General features: G+C 48.0%; 1 protein-coding gene and 1 pseudogene across 1 annotated transcript; both read left to right on the plus strand.

The window, feature by feature from the left end:
- The first annotated feature begins 3,056 nt into the window (after window positions 1–3,056).
- Window positions 3,057–4,088, plus strand: LOC136154373 (melanoma-associated antigen B17-like). The gene has a single exon (XM_065916676.1). The coding sequence runs from the start codon at window positions 3,057–3,059 to the stop codon at window positions 4,086–4,088; it is 1,032 nt and encodes a 343-aa protein (XP_065772748.1).
- Window positions 4,089–7,866: 3,778 nt separating this feature from the next.
- On the plus strand, window positions 7,867–15,464 carry LOC136154374 (melanoma-associated antigen B5-like; annotated as a pseudogene).
- Window positions 15,465–16,330: the final 866 nt, after the last annotated feature.

Below are 16,330 nucleotides of genomic sequence, written 5' to 3' on the forward strand. Positions count from 1 at the left end.
AGGATACTCATGGTGGGGAGATATATGTATACTTATATCTGCTTCCTACTCTTGTACAAGGGAAAATAACACATTATAAAGCAATTATCCTCCAATTAAAACTTTTCATAAATGCACTACTGATTTAAAATGTAAAAAAATCTGGTCAAGAACAGACAGCCAGTACAGACTTATATACAACAATGTCAAATGAATATGAGACAGGAACAATGAAAGGCAAAAGATAACATAAGAATTTATCCTCGAATTAAAAATCTTAGGAAACAAGCACACAAAATATTCAAATAATTAAATAACTTCAGCTATTCGGTATAAAATAGATCACCATAGCAAAATCAACATTCTGGCCTGGAAGAATCAACAGTTTCTAAGATCACGTAATAGAAAATACACCATAAACAAAAGAAACCATACAAACAATGTGCCTACAATGAAATCTCAAAACAATGTATACATTGCACATGGAGGCAACAAGAATTTCCTGACAGCCTTAGAAGAAAGAAGTTACAAACGGAATAGTATGTTATGTGCATTCATGAGGAGCAGATATTGTAAGACTGTTGATATTCCTAGGCTCCTTTCCAGATCTACTATGGACAGACCAGCTGAGACCACAATCAAACAATGGCTGCTGTTTCCTGTACCCAGAATAAACCATGGAAAACTTATACAAGGGATAAAGACAACCAGTAACAGAAGCAAAAACAAAAAACTAAATAATCCCTGATGGAAAATAAGTCTCCAGTGAACTTAACCCTCTGGTGCCAAAGTGATGGAGTACTCGGAGACTGACAAGGGGTGTGCAGCCTACAAGGGAAGCAGACAACAGGAGCAGCTGCAAAAGGCTTTAAAGTTCAGCCCTTGATTCTTCCACTGTGCCCTGGGGTCATGAACCTCTACAGCCTCTACAGGTAGCACCTCAGAGCTCCCATGCCAAGACCATGGGGCACAAAAGTTTGGGTTGGATGTGGCAGTATGGCCCAGAGGTCACGAAATAACCAGCACAAACTTTCTTAGTGGATGACATCCCTTTTAAGTGATCAGCTTAATAGACTATCACATGGGGACTAAAAGAGAAAACTTCGTACCACAGAAATTGTACCAAAGGACAGAAATTCAACTCAGAACTTTCGAGTAATGCCCCTGCAGTCGACTAAGAGCCCACAGTGAGAACTGTCGGGCTTAGGAGCCCCTTCACGTACTCTGCTGGGATTGTGTGGGGCATGGTTGGGGACAGGGTTGGATTCACACCAGAAAGGGAAGGATTTCCAGACCCTGCTAGCAGTCAGTATGAACATCCTGAGTGAGATGTGAGGGGTTCCACACCACAGAAGGCAGTCTCCCATACTTCCCTCTCAGCTCATCTTACCTGCAGCAGCCATTTCCTGGAAGCCTCAGGCAGAAGTGTCCAGAGGAGATGTGGGTTCACTTCTCACCAGGAGTCTTGGGGCTTGACGTCTCCGATGTGAGGCCTTGTCCTCAGGTCAGCAGATGGGACATAGCCCACCACTTACACGGGCCAAGGGAAGACACGGAGAGTGGATGGAGCATCACTCAGCACAGAAGACAGGGCCTGAAAGTGCCCTTCCGTTCATTCTCAGGAGTTCCAGGAAGCTTTTTCGGCCAGGCCACAAACAATTCCTGCCTGGATGCTTATGGAAGCTAGAACCTGAGACGGAGACTTGTAGACTCAGCTCAGTAGAGGGAAAGGATCCCCTAAGATTCAAGGAACGGGACACATGCCCATTCTGCAGGAAGTTCCACCGGAACCCCGCCCACCTTGCTCCCGCCTCTGCTGTCCGCCTGGAACACAGAAGCACATGGCCGGAAGTGACGACATGCGCACTTACGCTGGGGCTGCGAAGCCATCTTTGACAGCTGCTGCCATCTTTGGCAGCTGCTGCCATCTTTGACAACTGCCGTGTAGGGGGCGCAGACGGAGGACTCCCAGGTCTCATCAGGTGCCCAAGTGTGAGGTGACGTGAGTTACAAATGTGGGGACACACATACGGCACGGTCAAGCCTTTCCCTCTGAAAAGATGGGGCCGGACAACTCCCGGCCACCCTACCCTTGCTCTCACCCAGAAGATTCGGGCTTGCATCTTAGGCCCCAAGTTCATCCGCTTCACCCAGGTGGTCTCTGAGAGGAAGGCTTCGGTCCGGGGCTTGTGGACCCCAATTCTGCACAGTAGAGGGAAAGCCCTGAGCCCTGTAGCTAAAGGAGGGACCCTCGGGAGGCACTGTGAGGGTCTCCACACCCCAGAACGGCGGCCACGCGAGGCCCCCCACCCCCTGCGACTTGGCCTCGGAGCATCCGGGCAGGATCCGGGCAGCTCTAATGTTTGCGGGGAACCCTCACTGCGATCTCGGATGCGGGACACTGAGGGAGGAGGGGACCTCGGTCGGAGGGGTTGGTAGCTGGTCAGAACAGGGAGGATGTCAGAGCTCAGAAGTCGCCAGGGTGAGGACTTTCCTCCCCGACACATGCGCGAATCAGCACCCACCCCTGTGGTCAGCGCATCCTCCCGGCACAAGGGGAAGGGAGGCTTTGCTCTGAGTGGGGAGGTTAGAGATTTTTGCAGAAGGGCGAGTCCTGGAACCCTTCGGTGGGAGGCTGAGTGCTCCCTCCTCTCCTTCTCCAGAGTCACAGGGAAGGTGGCAGCATCACCTGCAGAGCAGAAGAGGGAACCGGGCGGAGGCTAGAGGGTCTTTCCCCATTTCTCATCCTAACTCTGAATGTGAACTGAAGGGACAGGCCTCCCCTGCCAGCCCCCACAGGCCCCCCTCTAATGCCCAGGCAGGGCTGTCTGGCTGCGCCCCAGGGCTCACTCTCACTTCCTCCTCAGGGGTCTCTGGGCACAGGCTCCCCAGGGAACATTAGATTTGTGGGTCTTAGAACAGTGGACTCAAGGCCCCCTAAGAAGCAGACTTGGTTTAAGCCGGGAATGAGTCTCCCTGATGAAGGCGCTCACAGCATTTCTTTGTCCTTCCTTAAGGTGCCCTCCTTGCCTGCCTTCCTAACTGCACGCCGCCTGAGGTCCCTGACCTGTGTCACCATGCCTCGGAAGCACAAAAACAAGTCTCATGCCCACGGGAAACGCCACCAGGTCCAGGGGGAAGCTCAGGAGCCCCAGGCCAGTGCTGCTGCAGCCCCAGGAGAGGAGCGCCCCTCCTCCCCCTCTTCTGTCCCTCAGGGTTCTCCCCCAAGCTCCCCTGCTTCTGGCGATCCCCAGGAGCTTCAGGGAGCCATGGCCCCTAGCTGTCCTGATGCAGGGCCTTCCTGCGCAGGATCTGATGAAGGTGCCCAGGGCCCAGAGGAGGAAAGTGAAGATGCCGCCCAGTCAGCCCTGGTCGTTCGGAGCTTTCGCAGAGATCCTCTGAACAGGAAGGCCAGCATGCTGGTGGAGTTCCTGCTGGAGAAGTACAACAAGAAGGAGCCCATCACGCAGAACGCCCTGAAGAAGGTCATCAGCAGCAAGTACAAGGAGCACTTCCCTGAGATCCTGAGGAGAGCCTCAGAGCGCGTGGAGCTGGTGTTTGGCCTGGAGCTGAAGGAAGTCGACTGCAGCAGGAACATCTACGCCCTCATCAACAAGTTCAGTCTCGGGGCTGAGGAAGGTTCATGTGGTGAGCGGGGGATGCCCAAGTCTGGTCTCCTCATGGCGCTCCTGGGCATCATCTTTATGAAGGGTAACCGTGCCACCGAGGAGGAGGTCTGGGATTTCCTCAGTGTCTTGGGGATCTATGATGGGAGGAACCACTCCATCTTTGGGGAGCCCAGAAAGCTCATCACCAAAGATCTAGTGGAGAAGGGGTACCTAATCTACCGCCGGGTGTCCAGACGTGATCCTCCGAGCTACGAGTTCCTGTGGGGCCCGAGAGCTTATGCTGAGACCAGTAAGATGAAGGTGTTGGAAGTTCTGGCCAAGATCCAGGATACGGTCCCGAGTTCCTTCCCAGACCTCTTTCACGAGGCTCTGAGAGATCAGGTGCAGAGGGCAGGGCTGAGAGGCGCTGCCATTCCTCCCCCTATGGCTAAGGCCAGTGCCCCTTCCAGGGCCAAGTCCTGCAGCTCCTCCCACATCTAGGGAGGGGGCAGGGCACTTTGTTCCCTTTGTGTCGGAAGAGAACGGTCCACCTCTATATAGCGTAGGGTAGTATGGGTGGAGGGAACAAAACCCATATGTTCTTCACAGTTCTAAGTAGTATGGGCGTTTAGGTGCAGTTTCAACAAAATGTGTATGTTTTCCTTTTATCCATATGAATTATATCTAGTCAAAAACAGATGATCTAGGTAGGTAGGTAGAGGTGTTTTATATTTTTAAATGTTACTACTCTTCATAACTTTTATTGTGCTACAGAATCTAGGTTTATTAATGTCATGGATGTCATGTTTACTGCTGTTAGGTTTATGATTAGGAGTTTGTTATTTGTAAACAAGTTGAAAAGACTTCAGTATCTTCCTAGTGGTCCAGAATGAGGTAACATAGTGTTGGAGTAGAATTTTACTTGGAAATGTGTAAAAATCCTAGAGATAAATATTTGGGATCACAAAACTTTCAGAGTAAATACTGGTTTACTCTTCGTTTGTCTTATCTGTCCTCTTTCCTAGTAAAAGTTAATAACTTGGACTAAGATTTTCTTAGCTTATTCAAACTGTATGACACTTAAATGATAATAAAATAGAGGCTTTGCTCATCATTTCCTTTTTCTTCCAAATTAATTGATCATCTTCTGTTTAGAAGGCTTTCTTATAGTACTGGGTTGGTAAGAAAATGACCAAGTCCCTACCCATGGAATTTTGAGTCTAGCAGCAGGTACCATATAAGGAAGGTGGTGAGATAAGTCTAAAGAATAACCAAATCATAAATTAAAAGGGGGGAGGTGTGGAAGAGGAGGCTCCAGATGAGAGCAAGCAAGTCTAAGTTACCTGATTAAGGCGGCATTGGTTCTTGGGAAACATCTAGTTCTCGGTGGGAGGTAATTTTCAGTCCAGATGCATGGTGGGCTAGATGAAGCTGTGGCAGTGATGCCAGACACTCATATGATGGTTCTCAGAGGTGAGGCTGTAAACCTGGAATCTATCTAAACCATATATTCACCATTCTTTGGGGTTATCAGGAAACCATAGGGAATGGAAGGGGCCCTGTTTGCTTGAGCCAGTGCAAGTGAACACTCAAACTACATGTTTTCATCAAAAGCTGTCCAGAGAGTTTCTGAGAAATAAGACTGATACCCATTGAAGTGAGATGGCAAGATGTCACTGGACTGTCTCTCTTTTTCGGGGATGGGAGCATCAGAGCTTGCTCTGTTCAACGGGAAGTTTAATTAGGTTATCTTGAGTGTAATTTGGCAAACTTTCAGGGAGGGCTCAATTGTTAGTGGCAATAGTTATTAAATTAGGGGTGGTTTGGATAAAAGGGATCTGAGAGGGAAATTGCTGGTCCTTGAGACAAATGAACTTTTATTTGCATCCATGTGGAGAAGATAATTTCATATCCATATTAAAACAGAAGCTCCAATAGGGAAAAACTGCTTAGTTTTACTTGCTTGGGAGCATTAGTGCCAATGTGGATTTGATTATTATTTAAGGTTGCATATTCTCTAATATACACCGGAAATAAAATTATGTGATGGACGTTTGCAATCATTTGGGGTAAAAATCATCTTCATAATTACTGCCATTCATTGAAAGTACCAAAGTTTGTCTCATACTGTGCCAGGTGATTTATATACATCACACGTGTCTGTGGTCCCACACTATAGATTTTTCAAGCACAATTGGCAGATAAAAGGAGCTGGAATAAAGAAGCTCAAATTCAAAGCTCATAAATGACAGGAGCTGGACTGAACCCCAGCACCGTATTCCTCTAGAGCCCATACTGTGCCACTCCTCCAGGATGAGGCCAACTTGGGTCGCTTCCTCTTTCTGAACACTAGTCCAAAAGGTATTTCACACGTTAAATAGCAGAATTTCCCAAGAAGGCTTTCAGAGAAGAGACAGGAGTCAATGTAAAGATACATGAATGAAGGCCGAGGGGACAAAAAACACATCATAACTGAAGTCACAGAGAGACTGGCCTGTGTCTGCTCTCAGAAGGCCAAGTCAGGGCTGCCAGGCTGAGGATTCCCTCCCTTCATTTCAGGGCTTGGAAGGACATGATCTTTGTTCTACATGGGTCACTGTAGTGTTAAAAATAGGAAATTCAGAATCCCCCAGGAGTCAAGGTGAAGAACCTGAGTGAGGGCATTACCCCAACGCTGAACAGAGTGGGCCCCAAGAAGCCTGAATCCTGATGTCATCCCTGAAGGGGCACAGGTAGGAGTAGCATCATTTGCAATTCCCAGACTTTCCCTGTCTGGCACCACAGGACTGAGGACCTTAGTCTGAGGAGAGCTCCCTTACGTAAACAAAGAAAGGAGCCCCAAACCCTGCCAGGAGTCAAGCTTTGGACTTGTGAATGTGAACCCCCCTGACCTCAGAACTCAGGAAACCCCACAGAACCCTGCCCTGCCCTTCCTGGCATCCCTGGGATACCTCCTGATTGTTGACATGACATGCCCATTTCCTTCTGTGATGTCACAAGGGGATTTGGGACATGGCCCAAGGGGTATAGCCTAGGGCCAGCAGTGGGATTAATTCCAGATTTTCCAGAAACCAACTGAATACCCTGAAGTCAAACGGACCCACACACCTCAAAACCATACGATTCTTCTCATCCTCTGCATCTCAGAAGACCAAGGACAGGTATGGAGGGATGAGGAGAATCTTACTTCCTCCTAGGGGTCTCATGGAGATGCTTGCCCTACTATAAGAACGTACAGTAGTATAAGGGGTGGGCCTAAGGGGAAGGGAGATAGAATTTCAGGCCACAAAAGAGGTCAAAGCAAGGACTGAGGGATCATCTACCAATAAAAAGAAGTGATAACGAATACAGCCCTGTTCCTTGTAGCCCTTGAAGAACCAGGGCAGAGTGATCAAGCTGAAGTTCCACCAACATTTATTTATTTCAGGTGTGTAGGAGGTGAAACCCTTAGTATGAAGGTGCAAATACCATTCCAAGAAAGGGGTGGGGACACCAGGCCCTATGGGGAACCAAATGAAGTACTCTTAATGAGTATTGAGGACTCCAGAGGCCAGGACACAGCTTCCCACTGAGCACTCAGTACTGGGTGATAACTTCTGAATGGGGTGATAAGCTGAGGATCCCTTCACTTCTCAGAAATCCCACGGAGGTTTGTGATGCCAACTACAGAACAGCAGAGGGAATGGGTCTGATGACTGGCCACCAGTTCGGTCGTGGTCTTGAATGTGAAATAACAGAGGCCTCTGTGTAGGAGAATACCAGCCCCTTCTGTCAGCCCAGCATTCCCGAGGCAGGGGTAGCAGGAAACAGCCTAGAGATCACTCTAATTTCCTTCAAGAGGTTTCTCAAAGGACAGGCTCATTAGGAGAATAGGAACCCTGGGGGTTTTCAGAACAGTGCCCTCAAGAAAACCACAAATGTAGCCTTCCTTATAACCAAGGTGGTATTTCCCTGCTGCGGCTGCACACTCAATATTCGTCATCCTGCGGGCGCTTGTCACCTGCCCTCCTACTCACACTATCCCCCAGGGCAGTCGTTATACCTTGGGGTCAGAATCATAAGCTCTGCATCCGTGAGAAATGCCACCAAGCCCAAGATGAGGCCCAGAGTCACAAGGGAGTTGAGCCCGCTAGAGTAATGGAACGGCTTCCCTCTACCTCTTTTCTTTTAGAAGATAATTCACAGAGCTCATCAGCTACTGGGTCAAATAGCAGTTCCCAGGGGTCTTCGGAAGCCTCATCTACTACCAGCACTTTTTCAAGTACTTCTGACGTATCTGATGAGGAAGATAACCAGTCAAGATGAGGAAGATTCATGTTCCTCCCATGTCTCAACTTCTACTGAGAAGACCTACAGTGATACTCTGAACACCATGACAAGTTTGTTGGAGCAGTTCCTTCCGTATAAGTAAAAAATTAAGCAGCCCATTATGAAGGAAGACATGCTGAAGATTATCCACCCAAGATACCATGACCGATTTGCCGAGATTCTCGAGAGCTTCTGGACACATTGAGGCTCTCTTTGCAGTTGACTTGAAGGAAGTTGACTCAACCATCCACTCCTATGACCTTGTCAGAAAACTGAACCTGCCCAACAATGGCAGGGTGTGGGATGGTAGGTGCTTACCTAAAACCGGTCTCTTGATGACAGTTCTGGGTGTGATTTTCCTGAAGGGCAACTGTGCCACTGAGGAAGACATCTGGAGATTCTTGAATATAATGCTAGTATATGCTGGGAGAAAACACTTCTTCTTCGGAGAGCCCAGGAAGATCATCACCAAAGACTTAGTGATGATGAAGTACCTGGAGTACCACCAGGTTGCCAGCAGCGATCCTCCACATTACAAGTTCCTGTGGGGCCCAAGAGCCCATGCTGAAACCAGCAAAATGAAAGTCTTGGAATTTTTGGCAAAAGTCAATGATAGAGTTCCCAGTGCCTTCTCAACACAATATGAAGAAGCTTTGCGAGATGAGGAGGAGAGAGCTCGAGCCACAGACAGGTCTGGTATGACTGTCACTTCCAGGCACGTTCCATGGCCATGTCCAGCAGCTTCTCCCACATCTACTTAAAATCAAGACTTTTAAAAAACCATCCAGATAAGAACATTTGATATCAAAACAGGGACTTTTGTTGAAATGGGAAGCAATCTCACAGTAAAACTGCTGGGAGAATGGAATGAAAAAATAAAATGAAAAAATTTCAAAACATGATCAACCTTGATTTTTCTCCATCTTTTTTGTCTTCTCTTTTGTAAAATTAAATAATTAATACCTTGATATGCTTATTAAAAAATGCAGGAGGTATTAAACCTTAACAAGTTAGACCTCTTACTGTATTCATTTATTTTTTGAGCATCTGCTCTTTGAAAGGCTCTATGCTAGTTTTGGTGAGGATAAGATCAAGACCTAGCCTATGCCCATACAACTTTAGAAACGGTCGCTGCAATTACATAAGGAAGATGTTGAGATTGCCTTTATGAATGACAGGAAAGTAAAAAGACTATCCAGGAAGAAATCTCTACCTGGGGTAACGTCCTGATTTGTTAGGCTTTCCACAACAAAATCCCACAGAATGGGTGGCTGAAACAACTGAAATTCTCAGAGTTCTAGAGGCTGCAAGTCCAAGATGAGGGCTGGTTTACCCTAAGGCCTCTCCCCTTGGCGGCCATGTGGCTGCCCTCTTCACTTGGCATTTCTTGTGAGTGCATATATCCCTGGTGCCTCCTTTTGTGTCCCAATCTCTTCTTGTCACACTGGGTTATGGCCCACCCTAATGACTTCATTTTAACTCAATCATCTCTGTAAAGACCTTATCTCTAACTACAGTTGCATTCTGAAGTACTCTGAGTTATGCCTTCAATATGCATTTTTGGAGGGGACACAATTTGGCCCCTAACAGACAGAAATGGAAGGTGTCTCTGCTCTAATCTCAACGCAGGAGATTCCAGTGCACAGACTGGTATTCTACACACATCATTTCCAGGGAGTTTCTGAGATGTAAGGGTGAACTCCCTTCAGGTGTGCAGGGAAGGAGGAAATTCTTCCCTTTACCCCTTTTGAGTTCTTGTGGTTAGACTACTAATAAAGCTGACACAAGACAGTGTAACAGGAGAAAAAGAGACAAATAGCAATTCATGTGCATAGTAGTGTCATAGAAATGGGACCTAAGAAGTCGGCAAAGTCGTATCCATTGAGTAGGTGATGCTGTCCAACAATTTCATGCTGTGTCATCACCTCCTCTTCCTGCCAATCTTTCCCAGCATTGGGATCTTTTCCAAGGAGTCAGTTCTTCACATCAGGTCGCCACAGTATTGGAGTTTCAGCTTCAGCATCATTCCTTCCAATGAATGTTCAGGACTGATATCCTTTAGAATTGACTGGATAGATCTCCTTGCAGTCAAAGGGACTCTCACGCATCTTCCCCAGGAGGAACAAGATGGCAAGAGGAGTTGATGAACGTGGAATACATCTCTCTCCACGGATACATCAGGAATACACCTTCAGACACAGAAGTGCATGCAGAATACCAACTGAGAGTGGACAGGAGTACATGACCAGCAGAAAAGAATATATAGACCCACACAAAACTCAAGATAAAGCCCTGAGCCTTTAGAGTGGGTCACTGGCCCCAAGATCCTAGACTACCGGAGAACTAACCCTAGGGATATCAAATAGTGAGAATTCACACAAAAGAAACCACTGTAATACAAGACCTGCCATCACCAAACCACATAGCACCTTGTGCAGAACGCCTCATCTAAACAGCAAAGAAAACAAAAATACAAATCCCATCATCAGCAGACAGGATGACCACCTTACGCAGCCTTGCCCATCAGAGGAAAAAACAAACAAACAAAAACTCAGCACAAATCTCACCCTATAAGCAGCTTACACAAACCACTGGACCAACCTTAGAGCGCAGAAACAAAAAGCAAGAAATAATTCAACCTCGAAGCCTGGGAAGAGGAGACCTCAAATATGATTATTAAAATAATAATAATAATGAAAAAGATAGAGAAATACTACACCAATGAAAGAACAAACCAGAAACACAGAAGTCCAAATAAATGAAGAGGAAATAGGCAAACTACCTGATCAAGAATTCATTGCTAAAGGGAATGCAGGGATACAGATACTTTGGAAACTGTCTGGCAATTTCTTTTAAGTTAAATACCGTCTTATCATATGAGCTAGCAAATGAAAGTTAAGGTATTTGCTGAAAAGAGCCAAAGGCTTAAGCCCATCCAAAAACATTCACCCAAATTTTAATAGCAGAATAAGTCATAGCTTCCAAGAAGCGAAATCACCAAAGATGACTTTCAGTAGATGAGTGAGTAAACAAGCTATGGTAAGCTACATGGAACGCTATTCTGTCCTGGAAGAAAACATTTCAAACCATAAAAAGATATAGAGAAAATCCAATGTATATGAATTAGCAGAAGGAGCCAGTATAAAAAGCCTACATACTGTATGATTCCATCAATGTTACATTCAGGAAAATGCAAATCTTTGAAAAAGTAAAACGATCAGTAGTTGTCTGGGGTTCCAAGTGAGGTGTTGAGGGATGAACAGATGGAGCATGGGAGATACATAGGGCATTCAAACTCCTCTGTAGGACACAATGCTGACTGAGTTGATAAGAGCATACATTTGTCAAACACTAAAGAAGAAGAGAGTTCCAGAATAACATCTATTTCTGCTTTATTGTCTATGCCAAAGCCTTCGACTGTGTGGATCACAATAAACTGTGGAAAATTCTGAATGAGATGGGGATACCAGACCACCTGACCTGCCTCTTGAGAAAGCTGTATGCAGGTCAGGAAGCAACAGTTAGAACTGGACATGGAACAACAGACTGGTTTCAAAAAGGTGGGAATGGAAATTGATACAGCCACTATGGAGAACAGTAGGGAGAGTCCTTTAAAAACTAGGATTAAAACTACCATATGACCCAGCAATAGAAATACTGGGCATAAACACTGAGAAAAGAATAATTGCAAAGACATCTGTATCATATCCAATGTTCATTGCAATACTACTTAAAATAGACAGGACATGGAAGCAAAGTAGACTTCAACTGACAGATGACTGGATAAAGAAGTTGTGGTAGCCACATACAACGGAATAGTAGCCATAAAAAGGAACGCATGTAAGTCACCTGCAGTGAGGTGGATGCACCTAGAGCCTGTTATACAGAGCAAAGTAAGTTACAAACAGAAAAATAATGTACATTAACACATATACATGGAAAGTAGAAAATGGTTCTTAAGAACCTATTTGAAAGGCAGGAAGAGTGACCCAGATGTAGAGAATGGACATGTGGACACAACAACAGAAGGAGTGGGTGGGATGAATTGAGAGAGTGGCACTGACAAATATAGAGTACCATGTGTACAAAAGATAACAGGTGGGAAATTGCTACATAATACAGGGAGCTCAGCCTGGTGCAGTGTGACAGCCTAGAGAGGTGAGATGAGGGGGTGGGAGGAAGTCTCATCAGCCAGGAGGAATATGTATACTTAGAACTGATTCATCCTGGTGTATAGCAGAAACAACACAACATTATAAAGCAACTATCTGTCGATTAAAACAACTTTTTAAAAGTTGACTAATGTAAAAACTAGAAAAAAATATGGATAAGAACACATAGCCAGTACAGAGTTATAGGCACCAATGCAAAATGAATAAAAGTCAGCAATAATGAAAAGCAAAATATCATGATAAGGATTTGATCCTCGAATTAAAATTCTTAGGTAACAGGCACAGAAGATGTTGACACATGTAACAAACTTCAGAAATCTGGCATAAAAAAGATCAACAGAGCAAAATCAAGAGACTGGTCTAGAACAATCTACAATACTCAGACCATGTAACAGAAAACACACCATAAACAAAAGCAGCAATATAAATAATGTAGCTACAAAGAAACCTTAGAAAAATGCATGCAGTCTACAAAGGCAACAAGAAGAATTTCCTGAGTGCCATTGGAAAACAAGTCTCAAACAGAATAGTATGCTATGTGTATTCATGAGGACATAGTGTAAGACTGTTGACTTTCCTTAAATTCTTTACAGATTTAGTTCCACATTCAGAGTAGCTGAGACCACAATCAAACGTGGGCAGTTGTTTCCTGTACCCAGAACAAACCATGGAAAGCTTATACAAGGAATAAAGACAACTACTAACAAAAGCAAGAACACAAAACTAAATAATCTCTGAGGAACAATAAGTCTCCATTGAACTGGACCCTATGACTGCCCAGGTCGGGGAGTACTTTGAGGCTGACACAGGTGTGCAGGCCACAAAGGAAACAGACAACAGGATCAGCTGGAAAAGGCTTTGAACTGGAGCAGATGATTCTTCCACCGGGCCGTGGGACCATGAATCTCTACCGCGTCACTGAAGGAACCTGAGGCAGCATCCCAGAGCCCCATGCCAGGATCACGGGGCACCAAAGTTTGGGGTGGACATGGCAGTATGGCCCAGAGGTCATGAAATAACCAGCACAAACTTTGTTAGTGGTTGACAACTGGCACTTTTAAATGATCAGCTTAAGAGACTGCCACACATGGACTAAAAGAAAAAATCTTGTATCGCAGTAAGTGTACAAAAGGACAGAAATTCATCTCAGGACTTTCGAGCAATGCCCCTGCAATCGACGAAGAGCCCACAGCGAAAACTGCCAGGCTAAGGAGCCCCTTCACTTTCTCTGCTGGGATTGTGTGGGGCATGGTTGGGGACAGGCGTGGATTTATACCATAAAGGGAAGGATTGATTGTCAACATGAAGATCCTGAGAGAGATGTGAGCAGTTCTACGCTACAGAAGGCATTCTCCCACCCTTCCCTCTTGCTTATCTTACCTGCAGCAGCCATTTCCAGGTAGTCTTAGGCAGAAGCGTCCAGATGAGATGCCGGTGCACTTCTCACCAGGACTCTGGGGATTTGACATCGTCCAGGTGATGCCTTGTCCTCAGGTCAGCAGCCGGGACGTAACGGAGCATTACGGTCAGGGCAAGACAGAGATAGAGGACAGAGAGCATCACTCAGCACACAGGAAGTGGCCCCAGAGTGCCCTCACTGTCCGTCTCAGCAGCTCCAGGAAGGCTGTCGGGCTCGGGCTCCCAGATTCTTCCTGCTTGGTTTATTGAGAAGTGCGAGGCAAGGAGTGAGGCCAGCTGAAGGAGCTCACCAGGGACAGCGCAGGACCCCCTATGAGGACAAGAAAGGACCACATCCCCATCTTGCCGGAAATTCCCCCGGAAGCCCGCCCACCCAGGCCCCGCCCCTGCTGTCCTCCTGCAGCCCAGATGCGCATGACAGGAAGTGACGGTCTGCTAACCAGGGTGGGGCTCATGACATCTTTGAGAGGGCTGCTATCTTTGAGAGCGGCTGTAGCTGTGACCAGAGGGAGGAGTCCGAGGTCTCATCAGGTGTCCAAGTTGGAGATGACATGAGTTACAAGTGCACTGCATAGTTACAAAGATACGCCCTGGCACTCCCAACACCCTTTCCATCCGAAATGAGGGGACTTCACAGCTCCCCGGAAACTCTGCACCTGCTCTCCGCCTGGAGGCTCGGGCCTGGCTCTTAGGGCAATGTCCATTGGCTTCGTACGCGGGTTCTCAGGACATAACCTGGGTCCAGGGGTGGTGGATCTGGGTGCAGGGTTGGTGGACCCTGGCTCTGTTCAGTAGAAGGAAGTCCAGGATTGTGTGGATTGAAGGAGGGACCTGTGGGGGGACTGAGGGTCTCCACACCCAAGATTGGCGGCCACGCCTAACCCCTTATGCAGCGTGACTTGGTGGGAGAGCAACTGGTCAGCACCTCAGCAGTTCTAAAGGCTGAGGGGATCCCTGACTGCGATCGCTGTCACGGGACACTCAGGGAAGCGGAGACCTCGTTCCGAAGGACCGGCAGCCAGTCAGCAGAGGGAGGATGTCCGGGACCGGGAGGAATCAGGGTAATCACCATCCTCCGCGTCACACGGCCAACTCAGGACCCTCCTCTGTGGTCAGCACTTCCTCCCACTCAAACACGGCGACGGGGGTGGCAGTCTGTCAGGGGAGGTTGGAGCTTGCTTGTGAAGGGGCACCCTTGAGACAGCAGAAGGGCGGGTGCCGGCACTCTTCATTGGGGGCCTGAGCACTCCCTACTCTCCTCCTCTGGGGTGACAGAGAAGGTGGCAGCGTCAACTTCAGAGCGAGAAAGGGAACAGGGTGGGTGGGTTTGTAGGTGGGGGTGGATATGAGGGATTCTTGCCCCAGTTTTCACCATGACTCTGGATGTGAACTGAGAGGAACTGCCCCCGTGCCAGCCCCAACAGGCCTCCCTCTAACGCCCAGGCAGGGCTGTCTGCCTGTGCCCCAGCAGTCACTCTCACTTCCTACTCAGCGGTCTCAAGGGACAGGCTCACCAGGAGAACACGAGACTTGTCGGTCCAAGAGGACTGGCCTCAAGGACCCCTCAGAGGCAGCTTTGCTTAACGCCGGGGAGGACTGTCCTCACTGAAGTTGCTCACAACATCTGCTTGTCCCTCCTTTAGGTGCCCTCCTTGCCTGCCACCCTGCCTGCACACACCTGTGACCCATAACCTGTGTCACCATGCCTCGGAGGCACAAGAACAAGTACCATGCCCGTGTGACATGCCACAGGTCCAGGGAGACGCTCACTTCCCAGGAGGCCCAGACTAGTGCTGCAGCCCCCAAAGAGGCGGCCCCTCCTTGCCCTTGTCTGTCCCTCAGGATTTTCCCTCTAGCTCCCCTGCTACTGGAGATCACCAGGTACTACAGGGAGCCATGGCCCCGAGCTCTCCTGATGCAGGGCCTTTCTGCACAGGATCTGATGAAGGTGCCCAGGGCCCAGAGGAGGAAAGTGTAGGAGCCTCCCAGGCAGCCCCAGCCACTCAGAGCACTCGCAAAGATCCTCTGACTACGAAGGCCAGAATGCTGGAGGGGTTCCTGCTGGACAAGTACCCCAAGCAGCAGCCCATCACGCAGAACACCCTGCTGAAGGTCGTCAGCAGGAAGTACAGGCAGCACTTCCCCAAGATCCTCAGGAGAGCCTCTGAGCGCATGGAGCTGGTGTTTGGCCTGGAGTTGATGGATGTCGACCGTAGCAGGAAGATCTACGCCCTCATCAGCAAGCTCAACCTCAGGGACGATGAAGGTCCGAGTGATGAAGGAGGGCTGCCCAAGTCCGGTCTCCTCATGGTGCTCCTGGGTATTATCTTCGTGAAGGGTAACCGCGCAACTGGGGAGGAGATGTGGGAATTACTCAGTGTGATGGAGGTCTATGCTGGGTGGAGGCACTGGATCTTTGGGGAGACCAGAAGGCTCATCACCAAAGATCTGGTGCAGAGGAAGCACCTGAAGTACCGACCAGCGCCCAATAGCGAACCTCCGCACTACGAGTTCCTGTGGGGCCCGAGAGCTTGTGCTGAGACCAATAAGATGAAGGTGTTGGAGGTGCTGGCCAAGATCCTCCATACGGTCGCTAGTTCCTTCCCAGACTTCTATGACGAGGCTCTGAGAGATCAGGCGGAGAGTGCAGGGCTGAGAGGAACGGCCAGGGCTCCAAGGATGGCTGAAGCCAGTTGCCCCTTCCAGGGCCAAGTCCTACAGCTCCTCCCACATCTAGGGAGGGGGACCCGTTCATTTTCTTCCTTTTTGTGTTGGAACAGAGCTGTCAGGCTCCTAACTAGTAAAGAGTAGTAGGGGTGGAGGGAACAAAACTTGTATGTTCTT

Source organism: Muntiacus reevesi, chromosome X (genome assembly GCF_963930625.1).
Source record: "Muntiacus reevesi chromosome X, mMunRee1.1, whole genome shotgun sequence".
Classification (NCBI taxonomy): Eukaryota; Metazoa; Chordata; class Mammalia; order Artiodactyla; family Cervidae; genus Muntiacus; species Muntiacus reevesi.